The sequence below is a fragment of the Actinia tenebrosa genome, unplaced genomic scaffold (genome assembly GCF_029948245.1).
Source record: "Actinia tenebrosa isolate PJP-AT-01 unplaced genomic scaffold, QUT_ActTen_1.0 PGA_scaffold15__27_contigs__length_11533743, whole genome shotgun sequence".
In the NCBI taxonomy this organism is placed as follows: domain Eukaryota; kingdom Metazoa; phylum Cnidaria; class Anthozoa; order Actiniaria; family Actiniidae; genus Actinia; species Actinia tenebrosa.
The window spans coordinates 5,300,474-5,321,607 of NW_028292575.1; the positions used below are offsets into that span (position 1 = coordinate 5,300,474).

The following is a 21,134-nucleotide window of genomic DNA, read 5'->3' on the forward strand; positions in this document are numbered from 1 at the left end:
TGGTATCGCTCGCAGTAAAGTTCGCCCGCAAAAAGCATCTTAGTCAGTGGTCGTGACGCCTGGGACGTGGGACTTTCGTCGATACGAATCTCGCCTGCACGCCCTCCTCGGTTGCCCCAAGGCTAAAACGCTTACAGTGGGTTTACTGTGTTCTCATGGTCAGATGGCCTGGTACCCAGGCATTCAAAATGGCGGCAAGTAAACATTCTTGTAGCGGAAATTTTTGAACCTAAAAAAATATAAACAAGATGGCAATAATATTGAAAATCTATGCCCAAAAATTATCCTACACTCGCATAAAGACCAAAAGCACAAGAAAATGAATTTAAACTTGACTGTGATTGCTTCAACGTCAATAAAAAGGAAAAAACCATGGCCAAAAATTGCCTGGCTTGGAAAGGTAAGAATTTGTTTTCTAATCGAGAAAAGCCGTTTATAAAAATCGGGATTCATTTGCTCTTTTATCATAGGTAAGGAATTGTCCTCTTAACCTTAGACCCTGGTTCTTTAAGAGCTCATTGTGTGACCTGTTGTTAAAATAATTTTTGGCTCGCGTGGCTTCACTTGGCTTAACTCGACGTGTGACTGTGCAATCAGGCGAATATGAACTTAAAGTTTTTTCAAAATTCGTAATTATCAACTAAAATAAGTTGTATATCGTAGAAAGTTTTACTTTATTTACTTTTAATTAATACTATGCAAGAGTACTGACGAGGAACTCAAACCTCAAAGTTTCATCTTTATTAAGCTTAATTATTATAATAACTGCATCATATAAATTTTCATTCTGATTTTCCTAACACTGCTTTCGTCGTGTTTTGGAAATATGCCTACGTTCAAATCACTCATGCACATTTTTATGCACTCTAGACGTGCTCCCCTCGTCCTCCACTCCCAACAGGCCTGTCACTAGGACCTTGAAAGGGGAGGATTCATCTTTCTACCAATCTTAGTTATGCCAAGAAATTTTCTTGAAAAACTAAAATAGCATTAACATTATTTCATACTCCTACAAAGGTGGAGAGAGGGGTTCGTTCGAACCATTGAACCACCCCTAGCGAGGGGCCAGCCCAATATACAATACAATACATATTGTATACATACATGTATTAAATAATAAATAAATGATGAAATAGATTGATAAGATTTAGAAGTGGCATTTCAACAGAGTGGCTCTTCATCCACTGAATTCCAGTTGGAATTTTGAAATTGATTTTTGTTGAAGGAGGAAAATTTGAAAACTTGGAGAAAAACCATTGAAGCACAAGAGTGAACCAACGGCCCTCCAATACTGTACTGTATGAGGGGATTGTATATATGTATATATAAAATGTATTTAGTACGAATAAATAATGGTACTAAAAATGGGAGGTACTAGATGTCTACCATAACCCCAGGCCTAACTGACATAGGTAGATGCTCGGTAGCTGAAATAATGGGGTATTGAATATATTCCATTATTTCCTCCTTCCTTTTCTTAGAAAAAAATATTATCCCCCCACTATGTCAAAGGTATATATTTATTTATTCCTGGTTATGTTTTAGGACCAGGGTGGGTTGTATTTACTGGACAAGCACAGAGTAAGTCAGCTTAACCTGCCGTCTGGAAATACACGCAAGAAAATCTCATCTGTACAACCATTCTTGATCGATGTACAAGCACTAAGCACTTCTTCAAATGGTAAGAAAGATGACACTGATAGAACTTTTTAGCCTCAGTGGTATAAAACGTTCTTCAATTTGAGATGGTGTGTTTAGTTTTTGGGGAGGGAAAAGTGTTTTTTTTGGGAGGGGGGGGGGGGGAAGGAGGGGTGTGGGGGAATAAGATTCTTCGTTAGAGTTACAACCCAATTTAATAGAAGGATACGTATTGTTTGACATCACATAACATAACACCCAATTAAGCTACAAAGTTCTGTCTGCGTCTTTTAGTTATCACAAAATTCATAAATAAAATAAAATAATAATAATAAAACACTGAAATTCCAACGGGAATTTAGAATTTGATTTTTGTGAAAGGTCATGAAAACCAGAGAGCCCAGAGAAAAACCCTTGAAGCACAGGAGAGAACCAACGCATTCAGCTCTATTCATATTATAGGACTGCAAGACTGGAAATTGAACCTGGGTCGCAAATTAATTTTAATTTTTAATTTAATTATTTCATATTATTGATTATCATTTTATTCTGTTATCATATTAATCTTTCTTTAATTTTCTAAATCAAATTTTATTCTTATTTATATTAGGATTGTTTCTTGGTGGTGCTTTAAGGTCTGGTAAAGTGTTTGTATGGAACAGAGATACTGACTCTTTGCATACTACACCTGTTTTGGACAAGATCAGAAATGTCCTTGGATCAAGTAAGTATCACATCTAATCAATCTTAGTACAAAAAATAGTCAGTGAACAAACCCTAAGTTAAGCTAGCTGTTTCCAAAATCAACCAAGAAAAGTTCATCATGTAACGTTGTGCCTTCTCTTTTATTCACTTATCAAACTCCATACACAAACCCAGTCGACTCACTCACACACACACTAGCCTCATGCTCTCACGTCAGTCACTACAATCACTTACTTGTCCAAAACACATGTTTACATAATAGTTTGATAATTGAATTTTTTTATCAGTAAAAGCCATAATCCACAGATATCTTGGGCTATGTACATGTAGCTTTATTCAAGGCCATATCCAGGGGGGGACTCCAGGAAAAAAGTACTGGGGATGCTCGTCGTATCTCTTAGGGGTAAAAATTCACGATTTGGTATCTATTAGGGTGTTAAATGCGAATTTTTTAAATCAGCATTTTCTGGTATCTCTTAGGGTGTCTAAAAGGAGAGAAGCGCGTATTGATATGGCTTATCCTAGGCACTTTTTATATAAAATTTAATATTATTTGTTGTGGTATCTCTTAGGGGTTAAAAATCATTCAGCCACGCCCTTTTTTAAAGACTTCCGGTATCTTTTAGGGGTCTTTTAGAAAATTTACGACGAGCATCCCCGGTACTTTTTTTCCCGGAGTCCACCCCCGGGGGGCCATAGCCACCAGAACAGTTGGTCCAGCTTTAACTGCACCACTTTTTAACTTCATAACCATTTTTGGCCCTCATAAAAATATTTATGTATTACACAAGTCCATTGAAAAGAAAGGTGGATCACCTTTTTAAAAACCAGACCACTGTCCAAGTGGTGGCTACCACTTTGGTGTTGGTTAAGCTATGAAAATGATAATTACTAATAGTATGCATATATATTAGTAATAATTATGAGTTTAAAAAACTTGTTTTTCAGACAACAAAGCAGTTCATCTTTTTATTTCCAATTGTGGTACAAAGATTCTCTTACTGTCCAGCCTTGATCAGATTTTTCTGTGGGAAACAGAGAATGATGCTTTCCCTATGCACCCAGGTAATATATATGAGCTATAGAGTGCATACAGTAGTGTTAATTGGAATCAATTGGTTATACTTTTTGTCCAGAGCAGGGTTGATTAAGAGGATTATTGAATTGGCCAGGAATTTTAGGGGGTAATTAGGAGGGGAGGAAAATGGAGAACCTGGAAAAAATTGTTCCCCTAGATTAAAGCACTGGCTAGGATATATCCAGTAAGTGACTCTACTCACACATGACCACAGTGTGATAGGCAGCATGTAAAAGCAATTAATAAATAATTATTAAGGGTAAATGAAAATGTTTTTTCCTCTGATTCCCACACCCCTTATTACTACTAACCCACCATACCCCAACCCCTAGTCAACTTGGTCATATTCAGGGTCATATTTTACTGAGTCTTTTGTCTGTAGGTGAGCCATTCACTGGCACTAGGACCCATACAGATTCACTAACCCACCACACCCCAACCCCTAGTCAACTTGGTATCTCAGGGTCATATTTTACTGAGTCTATTGTCTGTAGGTGAGACATTCACTGGCACTAGGACCCATACAGATTCACTAACCCACCACACCCCAACCCCTAGTCAACTTGGTATCTCAGAGTCATATTTTACTGAGTCTATTGTTTGTAGGTGAGACATTCACTGGCACTAGGACCCGTACAAATTCACTAACCCTCCACACCCCAACCCCTAGTCAACTTGGTCATATTCAGGGTCATATTTTACTGAGTCTATTGTTTGTAGGTGAGACATTCACTGGCACTAGGACCCATACAGATTCACTAACCCACCACACCCTAACCCCTAGTCAACTTGGTATCTCAGAGTCATATTTTACTGAATCTATTGTTTGTAGGTGAGCCATTCACTGGCACTAGGACCCATACAGATTCACTAACCCACCACACCCCAACCCCTAGTCAACTTGGTCATATTCAGGGTCATATTTTACTGAGTCTATTGTCTGTAGGTGAGACATTCACTGGCACTAGGACCCATACAGATTCACTAACCCACCACACCCCAACCCCTAGTCAACTTGGTATCTCAGGGTCATTTTCTTACAGAGTCTATTTTTTGTAGGTGAGCCATTCACTGGCACATGGGTACAGATCCAGAGTGGGGAATACATCCTACCATTAGACCAAGACAAAGAAAGTGCAGTTAATGCAATATTCTATGAGGATCAAGTGAGTGATATCAATCCTATTAAGGATCATGTACATGTTCACAATATTGCCAATTGTATATTACATTGAGCTGAGTGTTGTGTATGAGAACATTGTAAATGTAGTGGTAGTGCGTGTGTGCGAAAAGCGTCCCCAATTTGTGCGACAGCGCTAGAACGACTAGACACTTAAACAAAACTGATTTTAAAAAAAATTATCATGCAGCTTGAATGAGGTCTATAACAAGGAATAGGATGTTTGCATGATGGCGTCATTTGACTCCCACTACTATAATGCTTTGCAAATTTTCTTTCTTATTCAAATTTATATTCCCTCATGAGAATAGTAAGACAATTGGTGCTAATTAACTGAACGAAAGAAAGTGTGCAAGGGAGTCTGGTAGTAGAGGTCAGTGACGCCATCATGCAAATGTTCTATTCAAATCTTGCAGAGATTTACAGACCACCTTAGTGCAGAGTTAGACCACTTTTATAGATGTGTGTGTAAAAATTGTAATAATAACTTTTCCCAGTTTTCTTTTCTTGTGCATGTGCAGCATTTCTTTTATTTTGAAATATAAATTATAGTTAGCGAGAAAAGTGGGTGCAGCTCTGAACTAAGACTGACTTGAAAGCCTGATCTAAGTGTAATTTCAGTCAGGCTACACACATTAATTAGCTACATAAATTATTCCTCAATTGGAACCATCTCTTACATGTATTACTCATTTCTTTAATGCTCATTTTTTAAAGGTTTTAGGCCAATGTGCCATGGTATCTTGGATATTTAACAAAGGCAACAAAATGCACATCTCAACAATACAATTGCAATGGCCCCAGACTAATGGAAATTTTGGAATGGAAGCTGGTGCACAAGGAAGTGAAGGAGTCTCAAACTTAAGCCATGATGGTAAGTCTAGAAAAGTTAACATACCCCAGTCATTTAAAACCTTCAAATGTTATTTATTCCATAGTATCCTGAAATAACCCCTGGGCTGATCTAAGTCAGGGCATGGCCAACTTGCAGATCGAACCCTGAAACAACCTCTGGGCTGATCTAAGTCAGGGCATGGCCAACTCGCAGATCGAACCCTGAAACAACCTCTTGGCTGATCTAAGTCAGGGTATGGCCAACTCGCAGATCGAACCCTGAAACAACCTCTTGGCTGATCTAAGTCAGGGTATGGCTAACTCACAGATCGAGCCCTGAAACAACCTCTGGGCTGATCTAAGTCAGGGCACGACTAACTCACAGATCAAACCCTGAAACAACCTCTGAGCTGATCTAAGTCAGGGCATGGCTAACTCACAGATTGAACCCTGAAACAACCTCCATTCACAACTCGAGGCAATCACCACATGATTATAAAAACAATCCTCCTTAGACAGAGCTAGTATCAACAATAGTCATGCTCTTTACATTTCATGGGTTCATCTTGACACGTCAACTATTTTGTTTAAGATGGGTTGGAGTCATGTGACCAGTAAAAGCAAATGGTGACCTATTCTACGATACTATCTATGATAATATCTCTAAACATATACATGTAATATACCTCCATGTAGATGGAATAAAACAATTATAAGTTCTGTGCTCTTATTTGCAGGTGTCTCTCTTAGTTTTACTGCCAAGTGGCACACCTTTGTACATCCCCTTGATAACCTGACCCCAGCAAAAAGAGAAGTCAAGTACAGTAAGGCTTATGTTGCCTGTTTTTCTAAGGATGGTCAAGTGCTAGCCATAGCTATGAACCAAAAGGTGCCTACAGACTCCAGAATGATGTTCTATTCTACTGCAAGCTCATCAGCAGCAATTGTTACAGATCTAAGAGGGTGTGGTAGGGTGAGAAATGACAATGTGCCAGCCAATGGGAAGTAAGTATGCATGAATAAAAATATGCCACATTATGGAAATTACACTGTATTTTGGGGTGGCGAGGGCCTTTATGAAGTATATTGTTAGTATGACTTATTTGCTACATACTGTAAAGGTTAAAATGCTGGGGCAAGGGTTTGCATTGAATTTCAATGCCAACCTGAGCATGTGCTTTTTAACTGGTTTAATAGCCCAATCAAGCCCTATTTTTAATGTTTGAATTCCGATGGAAAACCTGTCCTGGGTTTTGAATTCAGCCCTGCTTTTCCCCATTTAATATCAATACCGCCTACAACTTTAAATCAAGGTTAAATCTAGGCTTTCCATCAAAATTCAAACCCTATGTCAAACAATAGAAATAGGGTGTGGTTGGTTTATAAAGAATGTTCTGATGGTCTAGGAGGGCTCTCCTAATCAATCTTCACCATCATTTACTGAGTGCAATTTAAATAAAAACTGTTGTAGATTATGGTGGATAGCAGACATGGCCTGGACAAGAGACAGTCTGTTCCTGGTGGCGATTACTCGTTGTGGCTCACTCACAGTCTTGACCAAACTAGGCGAACCAGTGCTCATCAGTACAGCAGAGTGTTCTGTTGATATGGGCCCACATTACTACCTACCTTTACACCCAAGAATCAGTTTTCGGTAATTATTTTTAAATCTATACATGGGACATTAATTACAGTTAGGACACTCGAACCGTGATCGCTTTTAGTTTTGTTAAGGTTATTATTTTGTGAACTTTCTACTGTGTTTCAAACCCTCTAATGAATAACATTGAGTTTAAATACCGTAACATTGAAATGGCTTCCCATAAGAATGGTTATCGTATGAGTGGGAAACGTACTGTACTTTACTGACCTACAGCTGTATACAGTACGACATACCGTAACATTGAATGTTAGAGTGGTTATCGTATGAGTGGGAAACATATGGTACTGACTTACAGCACGTATATGGTACATGCTGTAACATTGATATGGCTTTCCATTGCCTTCCAGCGATTTATCCAATCACAACGCGTAGTTACGGCTACGGATTTGCAGTATTGGCACACAAAAACCTAATATAATTCTATTACTAATTCTAATTAATTACAGAGCTTTTTTGCAGGGAAAACATTTCAAAAATATTCCTCTTATTAATCAGCCTTCAATCTCTACAGCAAACCAAAGATCAATGGAGAGTGCGACTCATCCATCTCATCAAACTCAGATGCTGATATACTACGACAAAGGTTTTCAGTTGCTGTTCACCCAAACCTTCCCGTGATCCTCACCTCAGATGGTTACCTAGTAACGGTCATGCAGTTGCCTGGTATTGCTAACTATAAGGGAGTCATCTTGTCATTCATGACTTCTGTTTCAAGGTAAGGAACCATTTGGAATCAAGGGTGGTGTCACCTGTGGGGGCATGGGTTTGATTCCTGAACTCGGCATCACATGTTAGCAGAGCCTCCCCCTTGATTGCGGACAAGTTTTTCTCTGGATTCTCCAGTTTTCCTCCCTTGATAAGACCTACATGCAATAACGTCCTGAATTCCAATGAGATCTGTGAGTTAGCAGTGTCCTGAAATTGATCAGCCCAGAGGTTGTTTCAGGGTTTGATCTGTGAGTTAGCTATGCCCTGACTTAGATCAGCCCAGAGGTTGTTTCAGGGTTCGATCTGTGAGTTAGACATGTCCTGACTTAGATCATCCCAGAGGTTGTTTCAACATTCGATCTGTGAGTTAGACATGCCCTGACTTAGATCAGCCCAGAGGTTGTTTCAACATTCGATCTGTGAGTTAGACATGCCCTGACTTAGATCAGCCCAGAGGTTGTTTCAACATTCGATCTGTGAGTTAGCCATGCCCTGACTTAGATCAGCCCAGAGGTTGTTTCTGGGTTCGATCTGTAAGTTAGACATGTTCTAACTTGGATCAGCCTCAACGTTGTTCCAGGTTTCAATAATATTTGAAGGTTCTGGGCCGACTCTATTTGAATTTTTCTGTCCTAATCTTTTGCCCAGGGCATTGTTCGGGTGGGTGGGTGGGGAAAGATTTTCCCACATATACCCCCACGATCTCCCGTTGTCCTCTTCTAAACCCACATGTTTTCTAGTTCCTATTTTTCCCTTTTCCAGAATTTCCATTCATTAGTTGTTCTGATAAGGAATTCTCCATCATTACCACGGCCACCTCTCAACTGATATTTGTATCACTTATTTCAGGCTTGTTCCGGAATCGGAAGTCAATCAAAACATTGAACAGTCGACCCACTCGACCAGCCGTGTCAATCTCTTCCAGTTGGATTCAAACTTAAGCAGGGTGCAGTCTGTAGAGGAGATGAGTGAGAACACTTTGTCCAGCTCTAGTTCTTTAGCAGGTAACCCTTCAACTTACAAGAAATGACTTTGTCATATCATAATTAGGTGGCACATTAGGTGAGAATACTTTGTCTAGCTCTAGTTCTTTAGCAGGTAACCCTTCAACTTACAAGAAATGACTTTGTCATATCATAATTAGGTGGCACATTAGGTGAGAATACTTTGTCCAGCTCTAGTTCTTTAGCAGGTAACCCTTCAACTTACAAGAAATGACTTTGTCATATCATAATTAGGTGGCATACCTGTACGCTGTTACAGTGTTGCCCCCCGCCACTGTGTAGTTTATCTTTAAGGCTCCTATCGATAACAAAGGGGAGAAAAACCGGAGAACGCAGAGAAAAATCCTTGTAACAAGAGAAAAAAACATCTCTTCAAACAAACCCAACTCGTATGTCATGTAGTTCAGTCAAAAATAAGGCATAACCTTGATTTACACAGGGTAACCCCTTTAGTGTGAATGACTTCCGTAAAAATGTTGAATGTTGTGTGTTGTAAACAGTAAATGTAGTGGTGATGGTAGCTTTGCATTCTGACCCAATCACAAAGCATTAACAGCAGCAGGGTGTATGAGTGAGTTAGTGGGCAAAAAAGATAGGACGGTGAATGCGTGATTGAATGAATAATACATAATACATGTAGATTTGATACTCATTTTCTTATCACTCCAAGGTTATGGTCTTGCAAGTGGAGACCAAGGAATGGCCTTCATGCCAATCATCACACCAGACCAACACACTTCACCACCAGTACACCAAGACAAGGCATGGAAATTCGTAGAAGCACAAAACATCTCTCTTAAAGCACTCGCACTTGGTACTTCAGCTGGAATTAACTGGACAAAAGACATCAGTAGTACGCTGTACTCTTTGGTTCGTATGATCGTGAAATTATTTTCGGTTCTTTTACGAGACCACGAATCGCTTGAGGGCACTCTGACCAGTTCTCTTAAGATGGTTTCAAGAACAGCCAAAGAGCTTAAAGCAGGTCGAACGCAGCCATTAGAATCTCAGACACAGAGGTTGAAGGATTGCTTCACTTATTTCAAGATGGTGATGGAGCTTTTTCATTGGGATTCCAAGAACAGGAACGCGTTTTCCTTGGCATTAAGGCTAGTCCATGGCATCATCAAAGAAATTCTCGCTTACAAGTATTTTTCGGATGTGCTCAAAATATCCAGCTGTATTCAGTTCCTTGAGTTTTCCGAGGATCTCCTTGATACGGTTTATTCGTGGAAGCTGAGCTCAAAGTCTGTTGGGTCAGTAGATCGTTTTAGTCCCACTAAAAGTGTCCCTGGTGATCTTCTAAAAGATGGCAAAGAATCTGATCAAGTAGAGCCGTCCAGTGAGAGTGCTGAAGGCTGCTCTAAGCAAAGATCACAAGTAGCTTCTTCTTTGTCGGCCCCATGGCTATTACTGTACAACTACGCTGCAAACTCTTGCAAGAAGTCAAATAAACAAAGAAAGGAGATGGAAGATGGTGTTGATGGTAGTGGATCTGATGTAAGGACACAGCTTCTCTGTGATATTCAGAAGAAGTTGCAGGACGCAGGGGTAGCGATACCTTCAACAGGTCCTGCAAAAGCTGACTATGCGTCTCCTGTAGTCGAAAGAAGACAAGATGACATTACTGCAACTGGGTTACCTATGGTAGACAGTCCCGGGGATTCCTTGTTTGGACGTAAACGAGCGAACCGTGGGATCCAAACACCGAAGCAAAGTACACCAACAAGGCTCCGAAAAGCAGGCTCCCTTGACCGTCTTCTAGATGCTTCAAGTATCAAGTCACCTCATCAGAGACGAGAATTGAACACTCCTGATGTTGCAGTGTCAAATGTTAGTATTACTGACAAGACCGCAGAGACTTTGCTTGCTATACTCTATGTCAATCTGCAGCAATACAACCTGAGATCGGCGCTAGAACTTGTGTTCTCTCTCATGGAACCACCATTAGAGCATTTTGATTCATCACTGAGTTCTTTATTTGCTCCCATCATTGATACTCTCCGTCCATCTGGCGGACAGGACTATGCCACCAGTCAAATACTTGGTGTCCTTCTTCAAACCTACCCTATCCTTCGTGTTGCTGACAAATGTGGAGTCCCTGTGGTACAAAGTCTTGCGCGCTTCATGGCTGCCTATTTCTCCAATCTTCCTCTATATATCTTCCCATCGTACCATCCAGAAGCATTGCCACCCTTTTACATGAGCGTAGAGCCCAGTAAACTTGACAGTACTTCAGATGAGTCCTTTGCACTGTCTCAAGGAGTTGAGGCCTTGCATCTTGACCGAGATAAGGTTTCAGCAGCTGCAAGAGATCAAGGAGTGTCGGATATCTGGAGCGCAAATAATGCCTTGGAGTTTATGTTAGTGTCTGGTCTGGTTGGAGAAGCTGCATGGCTAACCAATAACCTTGGGGATTGGAAGCACGCTCTCCTACTATCCGTGGCTCATGCTAATATTTCAAAGTACTCTTTAGCAGAAAATCTACCTGTTACTCTTCTCCCAAGTCTTCCAGAACATGTTACACCTGAAAAAATTGTCCTCGTGCGATTACATCCGATATTTCATTCCCCTCAATCTACTCTACTGGCAAGCATTCAAAAAATCGCTATTGAAATACCAGAAGACGCAACCTCAACTCCAATCAAAGAACGTTTCATGGTGGAAGAACCCAACCATGGGAAAATAGAACTTGAGATTGATGACAAGTTAGTTAAAGATGTTGGGAAAATGCTTCAAGCTAGTGTTGTCGCTGGGCTTGACATTGTGCCTATCTTAACATGGAAGATGTTGCATGACTTGCTTGGTTTAGTGTCCCAGATGGAATGGATTGTCCCAGAGGAATTGTACTTACCAGCTCCCCCACTGTTCTGCCCTCAACCACCAACTACAGAAAAGGTAACACATCAGGATCCCCCCTCTGGCTTGATATTCACTCCAAAATAGATTTTCTTGAATTAATAGACAACGCGCGCGTGCTGTACGCAGTTGTGTGAGACGATTGGCAGAGCCCCAGAGAAGTGTTAGGAGAAGGGCAACGCATAGCAGAGTGCTTCTCGAAACTTTTTGATTGTTCTTCCAATCAAGCTTTATAACTGCACACAGCACAAAAAGCAAGTTTTTTTTATTTCTTTTATAAAATACAAGGTAGAATAGACATTATATTGGATACTGCTGTGTGCTCTCATGATGTAGGCGTCCTCCCTTCCCCTCCCCCCACCTCTTTTTTTTTTATTTTCCACTGGCCCCCCTTGCAGGACTCCCTTTGAACGCTGGTCAAGTACCAAGATGGCCGCCAAAGGTCGATAAGCGCCACCCAATCGTTTTGGTAAAATATTTTTTCCAGAAAACTCATCAAAATTTGACTTCAATGTTCTGGGTAAAAATTTATTTTTTTCAGGAAGTTCTTCTGCCTCGTGTCTACCGCGAACGACAACTACGCTCAGAAATCGCGGTGTTAGTCCAAAAACTTTTAACTTTATTTCACTCATCGAACTGTATGGCCGCCTGCATTCAGTGGTATGTTCAGGAACTCATCGTTGCCAATGAAAAATGGTATAACGTACCAAAAGATGACCAGGATTTCGTTCTGCCACAGTCTCTCGCGAACCACTCTGAGATGACGAGCACCTTTGTCACTGCAGAGGAGAGTCTGGTTAAGGCGCTGAAAAGAAATTCTCCAAAGAACAAAGGTACTATAATTCCTTGATTTTGAAGTTCTTTGACCCTTGTGTACAACTACGCCCCTCCCTGTTGCGTGCGACCAATAAAGCTCTCAAATTACACCCTTGTAGATTTTCTTGAAAAAGAAGAGAGAGTAGAAAGAGGGTATTGGAGGGAGGGAGATCGCTCACAAACGAAAAGAGTTTGAGTCAAAAGGGGTATACGATAGAAATACGTTGTGGAGATAATCGCCCGGCACTGACTTCCTTTATTCCAAAAACTAATCATTCTTAATATTCATTGTTCTTAAGCTTTCTCTTCGCTACGGTTCATGGTTAGTGTTTGTTGTGGTTTTCTAGGGGTTCTACAGAGTATTTTGGTGGTCCTTAGGACGTCTTTCAAGCTGGTTTTCTTGTACTTTGTCTGTACAAATCTCTTGTTGGGTACATGTAGTTCCTTCCAGAAGTCTTAATATTATTTTTCCTTATATCAGGAAAGCCAAGCCCTCCTCGGCCGAATACCACCCACAGTTCATCAGTCAGCGTAGTATTGTCTTGTTTCCAGCAGTTTTGCTATGTAATGTGGATGCTTCATGCCAGGGATAAGATGAGCTACTGTGCCAGGAAGTACAGACGAGCTAGAAATGAAGCGGAAAGTAACTCCCAGGTATGTAAACCTCTGGTTACCGTTTCAAATCCGAACTTTGCCAATTTAGTTATTTCTAAGTCTTGATAATATATATATTTTTCTTTTATTCCTTCTGTTAGACTGCAGACCTAATCGATGGCTTGTGCTGGGAAACTCTTCGATGGACACTAGAACTCCATCCCTTCAGTTCTTTCCTCGGTGCAGCATCCCATATCTCTGACACCTTGCTAACTCTTCTCTCAGAGATGCAGCCAAGTATAGCAACAGCAGACATTACAGCCCAATATTTCCCAGATCCAAATCTCATTCCAAGTACATCAGGAAGAGCAAAATTCAAACGCCTTATGACTCAATTTCGTAGCATAACCTTGCGAGAAGCTGGGAGCATCGAGGAAGATAATTCTGACGAGCCGTTGTCAGTTTTTTACCGAATGAAATGCGTTGATTGGGAAGATGAACTAAAAGAGAGACATCGTCTCTATGGTGACGTCCAAAGAGAAATCTTCCCACGGGTAAACAATGAAGACGAGTTGCAGTCAAACATCAAATCAAAGTCCCATCTTTTATTCACCACAAGTAGAAATCTTGCTAGCGTTGGAGCAACAATTTTCGAAACTTCTCAAGCATACCTTGATTTTCTGGACACCTTTTTTCTCATTACTTTTACTAAGACTGCTTCTCAGTTCGCTGGACAAGCCACCACGACAAGCTCAGTTCCTTTACTTCTTCCTTATGAAAAGTTGTTCACGTTTTCTGAAAACAGAGCCTTGAAAGAGTTTCATGACAAGGCAAGTGTAGATAAAATAAAGAAGATATCAGGGAGTTCTCTTTGTCGTAGCCAAAGCTATTCTGATGTTCGCTCAAACAAACCAGGCGCTAAGCCTCATCTTGGGCGAAATGAGTCGTTACGCGGTGGACAGACAGACGCCAGACGAAGCAACAGCTTGAACGATGTCAGTAAAGCAACCGGGAATTCAGGTCTTGTTGTCCTTGGAGATGAAATCATGGAGATGCTACCAAATTTGACCTTTCTAAGCAGGTGAGTCACTGCTTTGCCTGTAAGATTGTTTCCCGTTTTCCTTTTAATGCGGAAGCTAGGAGTCATTAGAAAACTGATATGATGCAGAACCGACTACTCCTTAAAAATAATCTGGATATTGAAAGTAAAGTAAAGTGCTGCAATACAACGCTACGACTCGCAAAACAATCCCTCATGGGCTTCCATGCAGATAGGAAGGCAGACAGGCAAAGAAGGAAGGAAAGAAGGAAGGAATTACACAGATGTAATGAAGGAAGAATAGGTTGCTTGTTGGTTCTCTCCTGCGTTTCCGAAAAAGTTCTTCCTCAAAAATCGACTTCGAAATTCCGATTACATCTGGCGTCGAGTGCTTTAGTCATGAGCCTATGGCTCAAGACATTAAGTAATTACTCCCTGCTAAAAAAATATATTACAACTTTCTTTTTTACATTTAAATATTAGTGGGATTTTAATAATCTAGTGTTCTCTTTTTCCTGAACTTCAGGTGGTCTTCTGAAGGCAGTAGCAACATCGAGAAGGCAGTAACACGCGCCAGTGACGTGCTTCCTGTGATGAAAGTACATGTTGAATTACCAATGTTAGTCAACGGTTTGTGGCTGCTCAAAAATATCTATGGACCTTGGGAGTTAAATGAAAATGTAAGTGTGACTACTCCTAGTTAAATATTCATGCAAAAGGAGTGTCTATAGCGCAATATTTATTACGAAAACGATATGAGTTGATTTGTTATGATTTTCCAAAATTGCTACCCCTACTATAGCCGTACCCCTTACGATACAACTTGTATCTAAGGAGTATCTAAGGATTGTGATTGAATGGATTGTACGAAAGCAATGCGATGTCATTTCAGCGTCGCGGTTTCTCTTACCTCGTACGTGCTGTGAGTCAGTACTGTACATCCCCCCTCTATTCCAAGCTGTTTACAAATTAAAACGGGACTCTATGCCGGTCTGAAAAGTGCGCAAATATGCGATACGACTAAAATCGTGCTTTGCGACATGCTTTGTCGGATTTGCTCAAAGACCTTCAATTGTTGAAAAAATATCCTATGTATAGCGCGTATATATCCGGTTCCGGCTGCACACAAGAAGTTGCTTAACACGAAAGAAGCGAAATAGAGCGCGTTTGCATGATGGCGTCATTGACCTCTACTACAAATTGAAATGGAAAGAAAATTCGCGAAGCATTATGGTAGTGGGAGTCAAATGACGCCATCAGGCATAGACGATATTTGACTTTGCCATGCGCGCGTACTTTGTATTAGCCATCTATTTCTTTCATCTCATAGTAGTCAGAGCGCGCGTTATGTCGGAGCTACTGTAACAATTACTATTGACTTCAAATTTCAGGTTAACCCTGAGTTCCTCAAGCAAGTTCCAAAACCTAAAGATCGCTCTTTAGTCTTACAAGAATGCCTCGTACAGGAGACACCTCCACAAGCCAGTCAAGGATTCACTTCAGAATGGCCATCACGCACTCTGTTGAGGAGGGCATCCAGCGACACAGATATTCCACGTATCTCGGTACAAAGTCCTACCACTGAGGACGAGAGTCATGGAAGACATGAAAAACGAGGAGGATCAAGGAAAAGTCGCGCAAAACACGAGAAGAAACTCGAGGCAGAAACAGCGCATCATTCAGACACAGGTTAAGCACTATACTAAGTTGGAATTGCTTTATTTAAATAGAATTTCAAATATCATAATATATGGAAAAATGAATTGAAGGAGTTGGGCACCTTGTCTTCTTTCTTTTGCGCCACTGGGTTTATAGTTGACACTTGGGCTTTCATTCCCATGCCTCACTGTATTTGTTTTTGAAAGTAAATTAAATGGTTTCGTTGCAAGTTAGTAGAAAGTATCTTATTCTTGGATAGTTTTCCTCATTAATTCTCAGTCTATCCATCCATTTCTTCCTCCCTTTAGCCGTCGTTACGTCCATCTCCCCCTACCTTTAGCCGTCTATCCGTCGCTGGAGCTCTTTCTCCCTTTAGCCAGCGACTCATTCATCGTTTCCTCACTTTAGCCGTCCATATATTTATCTCTCCCTCCCTTTTCTTATGCATTCAATTCATTTTCAGATTCTTAAAGAAAGCCTTAAGATTTTAAAATTCTTGTTATGTTGGCGCTGGGTATTTCTGTCGGGTGTTGCATGGCATCGCGAACGAAAGCAGCTAGTATTGATTAAGTTTCTTCCTTTAGAACCGGTGGCTTCGAAACCCAAACAAGAAAAAATAACACCCAAAGATAAGAGATCTCGGAAAAAAAGCAAATCAGTGAAGAGATCTCTCAATCTGGACGAGCAAGTGGAAGACATACACGATGATGTCATCAATGCCAAAAGTGAACCACCTCAAGTAATGAAAGGTAAACAAATTTTCAATTTTTAAAAATAATTTATGACATTCTTCCTGCTTGCTGTATATCCACGCTGAAAATTCTCATGTCCGTTTTAGCCTTTATTCGAGCGAGTGGCGTGTGCTGATAAAGCTTCAATTATTTTTATTAGGATTCTCTTGTCCCCCTCCTTCGCAAAAACAAACAAACAAACAAAGAAAAAAAGTAACGACTTACAATTTGATCAACGAGAACAACCATTTTATTAGCTTCAGATTAACTCTCGCAAAACATGGTATATTTTTCTATTAAAGGTTTCCAATAATTGCCTTGAATAGGACGTGTATGATTCACAACATTCTAGTGTTAAACTAAGAAAGTTTTATTACAGATTCAAGGACGCCGAAATCGCACAAACCTCGCGCGAAGTCTAAGCCAGCTGAGGATGAAACATCGCTCACTAACAAGACTGCAGATCAGTTGACTGATACACCGAAGGCCTCCTTACGTAACGACCTACGTGACACCAGGTCCAACCCTCCTCCTACTCATGAAGCTGACTTGCACGATTCACATGAGACACTGAGTCCTAGTTTTGTGCCAAACTTTGAAGCTGGTTCTCACCGTTTGCATTCAAGAGAACCAGATTATCACTCTAGTCCAGCAAGTAAACCACGGTCAATTATTCAAGATGTCCCCACTGAGGGTTTTAAGGAGCAACAAATGATTGACAGGTCACGTGATCTACTGCCTGGAAACAGTGCGCCTCAGTCGGTGTCTGGAGGAGTTGAGCTGCTCCTAGTTTTGAGGTATTAATAAAGCATTTGTGTATCATTAACTTGTTTGTCAACGTATTGATGATGACGGGGGGTTACTAGTTGGGATTGTGTTGGTGTGTCTAATACAACAATTGATTAAGTACTGTTTAATAAACGAGTAGGAGTGTTTTATCAGGTATAAAAGCACGAGGCGTAGCCGAGTGCTTTTATACCTGATAAAACACGATCTACGAGTTTTTTGAACTGCTTAAAACACTCATGAACAATTTATAAGATTTTGGTTCAACTGGAGCCACCATACACGTCACGAACATGGATTTTTATACTTCGATAGAGATTTGACGTCACGGGCATGCGCAACCAGATTCAATAGAAGCTCCCACACGTTGGATATTGCGTGCCAAGGCAAAGACAGGCACGTTAGTCAAAGATCATTAGGGTTGATTATGACCTTGATGAAGCTCTATGTCTTCATCTAAACTTGGATGCATACTTCATCCCTGATGAAGTCATCCTCATAGTATTCGAGTGGTCTTTATATAAAGATTACATGTGTCTTTATATAAAGACACATGTGTCTTTATATAAAATCACTTGAATACTAATGAAGAGGACTTTATCGGGTATAAAGGTTCATGCACGTGACGTGTATGGTTGCTCCAATTGGACCATAAGCTTATGAATTATTAATGAGTGTTTTAAGAAAAAAATAAAAATAAACGTCGTGTAAAGAATTTCGTAACATAACTGACGTCTGACGGTACATTTTTGGAAATGCTTTTTAAGCCTCATTCATTCTTTCCCTAGACCTTCGAATGCGGGACACCAGCCTGACATTGCCACAAATACAACTCATGTACCTCTACTAAAGCTATCTACAATGATAACGGAACCCACAAATATCACTCCAAATGATAATGCTGTCAATACTCGAACCATTATCAAAGACATGGGGTCGCAGACAGAACATAGGACTCAAGCTCCTACAGACAATGACGAAGATGTTGTCTTTAGCGATCGCGCAGACAAGGGAGTATCGTCAGTTGACTTCAGCGCGCAGTACGATGAGAGCAGAGATGCAAGTTGTCAAACTGCTTTTTCTCCAGACCCTTCACAGTTGATAAATCACGGAGTATCTGAAGGCATAAACGAGGCTTCAGAAGATCAAATGTCGTTGGATTTGAATGATGGTACAAAGCAACCACCTCGATATGCATGGCCGGACAGAAGTGATACTAATAACTACAACATTCCTTTTCCGCTTCTGCGTTTAAACGAGAAACCAGCCATTTCCAACGAAAGCGTTTTTGGTAATGCTCCACCTATGAAGATGTTTAGAGGATATCCACAAAGCGGCCCCATCGAAAAGCAAACTAGTTTTCCATTACTGAATATGTCAAAGCAAGTGTCAACGTCAAACCCAAAGACTTTCCAATTGTTTCAAATTCCTTCCGAGTCTCGTAATCTGCCGCTTCTTCGCTTTCCCTCGAGTCAAGACAAAAGCCAAAACAAACCTGATCTTAGTAAAATAAAATTCCTTGAGGTCAGTAGGAATAATAATCCTTTCTCGTTGCTGAAGAAGGGAGAAGCAAGGAATACCTATGGAACCCAAAATCTTCTGCTGCACGTACCAGAAAAGCAATCAAGATGCCCCGATTTTACAAACATCCCGGTTAACGATGTGTTTACCAATGAAACGCCCATGCCTCTACTACGAATGCCTGAGAGAAAACCAGAACGTAAGCCTAAACTCGTTCCTCCAGAAGAGCTGGCAGCGTTCGAAAAGAAGCGAAAAAGAAAGGATGAGTCACCTCGATATTCGAGAATGGAGAAGGAGAATATCAAACCGAAAAGGAATCACGAGGAAAAACGATATACCTCAGGCAGGCAACACGATGAACCAACAAATGACTTGAGGCAAACAATGTCAAGGTAACTAAATAGATGACGCGGTAAGCCGTGTGGGATGGGCTCGGAAATCATATAAGAACACGCGTAATAGGCTCGTAATTTACCTATTACGCATGTTCTTACAAGGTAACTAAACATGTTTTGTATCTAAGTTTTTATCCTTTGTAAATCAAGGGTGTCTGATGTAGCGCTATAATGCACTCGATTCTCGGCTTTAGGGTCCCGGGTTCCATTCCTGGGCTCACATGAAAGTAGGAGTTGCTTGTCACACGAAGTAAAAGCCATTTATTACTTTTCGCAACACAGAAAACATGTTGCGCACGCAGTGGCTATACGAACAAAAGATTGCGCGATTCTGTTGCCCGTATTACTGTGTCTTAAGAAGATGGAAGAATGCGCGCGCTGGTTACTGACGTAAACAGCGAATCTGGAATCATTCTGGTGCTTCCATTCATGAATGTGCTTTTGTAATTTATTTTTGTCTTCCCTTTAGTTTTTTAGAGAGTGCGTTTTAAAATGTCTCTTCTACTGAATTCTTAGGCAAAGAAGAAGGGAACACTTACGTGAAGAGACAGATCAAGTTAAGCCACAACAGGTGCATGTTAAACCAGCCCAACGAACAAAGCCAAATAAAAGTAAGAAAAAGGCAAACGAAGAGCCAAAACCATCGAGAGTAACTCTTGATGAAGGGTTGAGCGACGAAAGTGAATTACAATTGTCGGATATTAGCGAAAACTTTGACCTTTCACAGGAAGAGCAAATGTATTTTAATATCCAAAGCACGCCAAAAGTTACCAATCCACAAGTAGATGCGTACTGTAAAGAACTGGAAGGTAGAGTTAGAAAAAAGTTTGATAAGGAACTAGAAGAGCGCATGAAAGAAGAAATGGAAAAAGAAGTAAAGGAACAAGTGAAGAAACAAATGAAAGAGCAACGAGAGGAAGAAGAAGTGAGAAAACGAGTGAGAGAAGAGTTGGCGCTGCAGGAACGTCTAGAACAGCAAGCTCGTGCCAGGGAAATGGAACTTGCATCAGGACATGAAGCACAGACTAAGACACTGTCTCTGATGGAAAAAGCGAAAGAAAATAAAGAAAAAGATCACCCCATTCCAAGGAAGAGATCAGTAAAGCACGAGAAAGGAACAAATGTTCACTTTGAAGACGACATTTACAGGGAAATGCGCGCAAAGCAACACAACAGTGTGGAAATCCAAGTGGAAGATGAATATCTTCCTCGTTCAACGTCGAGTCAAGGAAACCAAACTGAACCAATAAGAGAAGGGAGTGAAGATGCTGCAATGGACAAACCAAAAGCCTTTGCTCCTGTACTCCCGCCTGATATTTTCATGGGTTTGACATTCCCTTGTGATCAAGTCCATGATGATGGTGATAGTGACGCACTGGAAGTTGACACCAGAGAGATATTAGGAGACAAGGAAAGTGTTAACCAGTTCATAAGCGTGGCTGATATCGACGGTAAGCTGTGGGAAAAGGTAAAAGATAGTACCATGGCAATAGAGAGGCACGAGGAAGAAGAACACGTGAGAAATGATACAGAAGAAATCCATTCTGATGTTGAACAGCATACAGGTCAGCAGTGTTGTAACATAGTGCATGCACAGGCGTTGGGAGTGCTTATTGCAGTAGAGGGAGAGCATATATCGTTTATAAAAATTGGTTATCATGCTAATTTGCCAATCAAAATCTGCAATAATATATGTTGCACCTTTCTTTATAAAGCCCAACTGTCTTGTCTGAGTATTGCCTGAGTATTGCTTGATTTCACTTGACATCATTTCCTGCCTCGTCCGGAAGTGTTCATCAGCTGAATCACAAACTTTCAAAGGATTATTTCCTTAGCTGACAGCGCATGTTACTCAGTGCTTGAGCACAATTTGGACCAAATAATGAGATTAAAAGGCTTTTATCAGCTAATAGAAACCTAATGC

General features: G+C 40.6%; 1 protein-coding gene across 1 annotated transcript in view; it reads left to right on the forward strand.

Annotated features, from left to right (window-relative positions):
* Positions 1-106: 106 nt before the first annotated feature.
* Positions 107-21,134, forward strand: part of LOC116294306 (uncharacterized) — a 30,035-nt gene continuing 9,007 nt past the window's right edge. The window contains exons 1-20 of the mRNA XM_031701887.2: positions 107-400; positions 1,546-1,681; positions 2,249-2,362; positions 3,292-3,408; positions 4,481-4,587; positions 5,319-5,475; positions 6,173-6,440; positions 6,907-7,089; positions 7,610-7,813; positions 8,656-8,810; positions 9,481-11,708; positions 12,211-12,502; positions 12,967-13,139; positions 13,241-14,160; positions 14,645-14,798; positions 15,510-15,807; positions 16,362-16,526; positions 16,888-17,305; positions 18,083-19,207; positions 19,727-20,775. Coding sequence (XP_031557747.2) covers positions 320-400; positions 1,546-1,681; positions 2,249-2,362; positions 3,292-3,408; positions 4,481-4,587; positions 5,319-5,475; positions 6,173-6,440; positions 6,907-7,089; positions 7,610-7,813; positions 8,656-8,810; positions 9,481-11,708; positions 12,211-12,502; positions 12,967-13,139; positions 13,241-14,160; positions 14,645-14,798; positions 15,510-15,807; positions 16,362-16,526; positions 16,888-17,305; positions 18,083-19,207; positions 19,727-20,775 — 8,344 coding nt within the window. The 5' untranslated portion in view covers positions 107-319. The remainder of the gene's footprint in view (positions 401-1,545; positions 1,682-2,248; positions 2,363-3,291; positions 3,409-4,480; positions 4,588-5,318; positions 5,476-6,172; positions 6,441-6,906; positions 7,090-7,609; positions 7,814-8,655; positions 8,811-9,480; positions 11,709-12,210; positions 12,503-12,966; positions 13,140-13,240; positions 14,161-14,644; positions 14,799-15,509; positions 15,808-16,361; positions 16,527-16,887; positions 17,306-18,082; positions 19,208-19,726; positions 20,776-21,134) is intronic.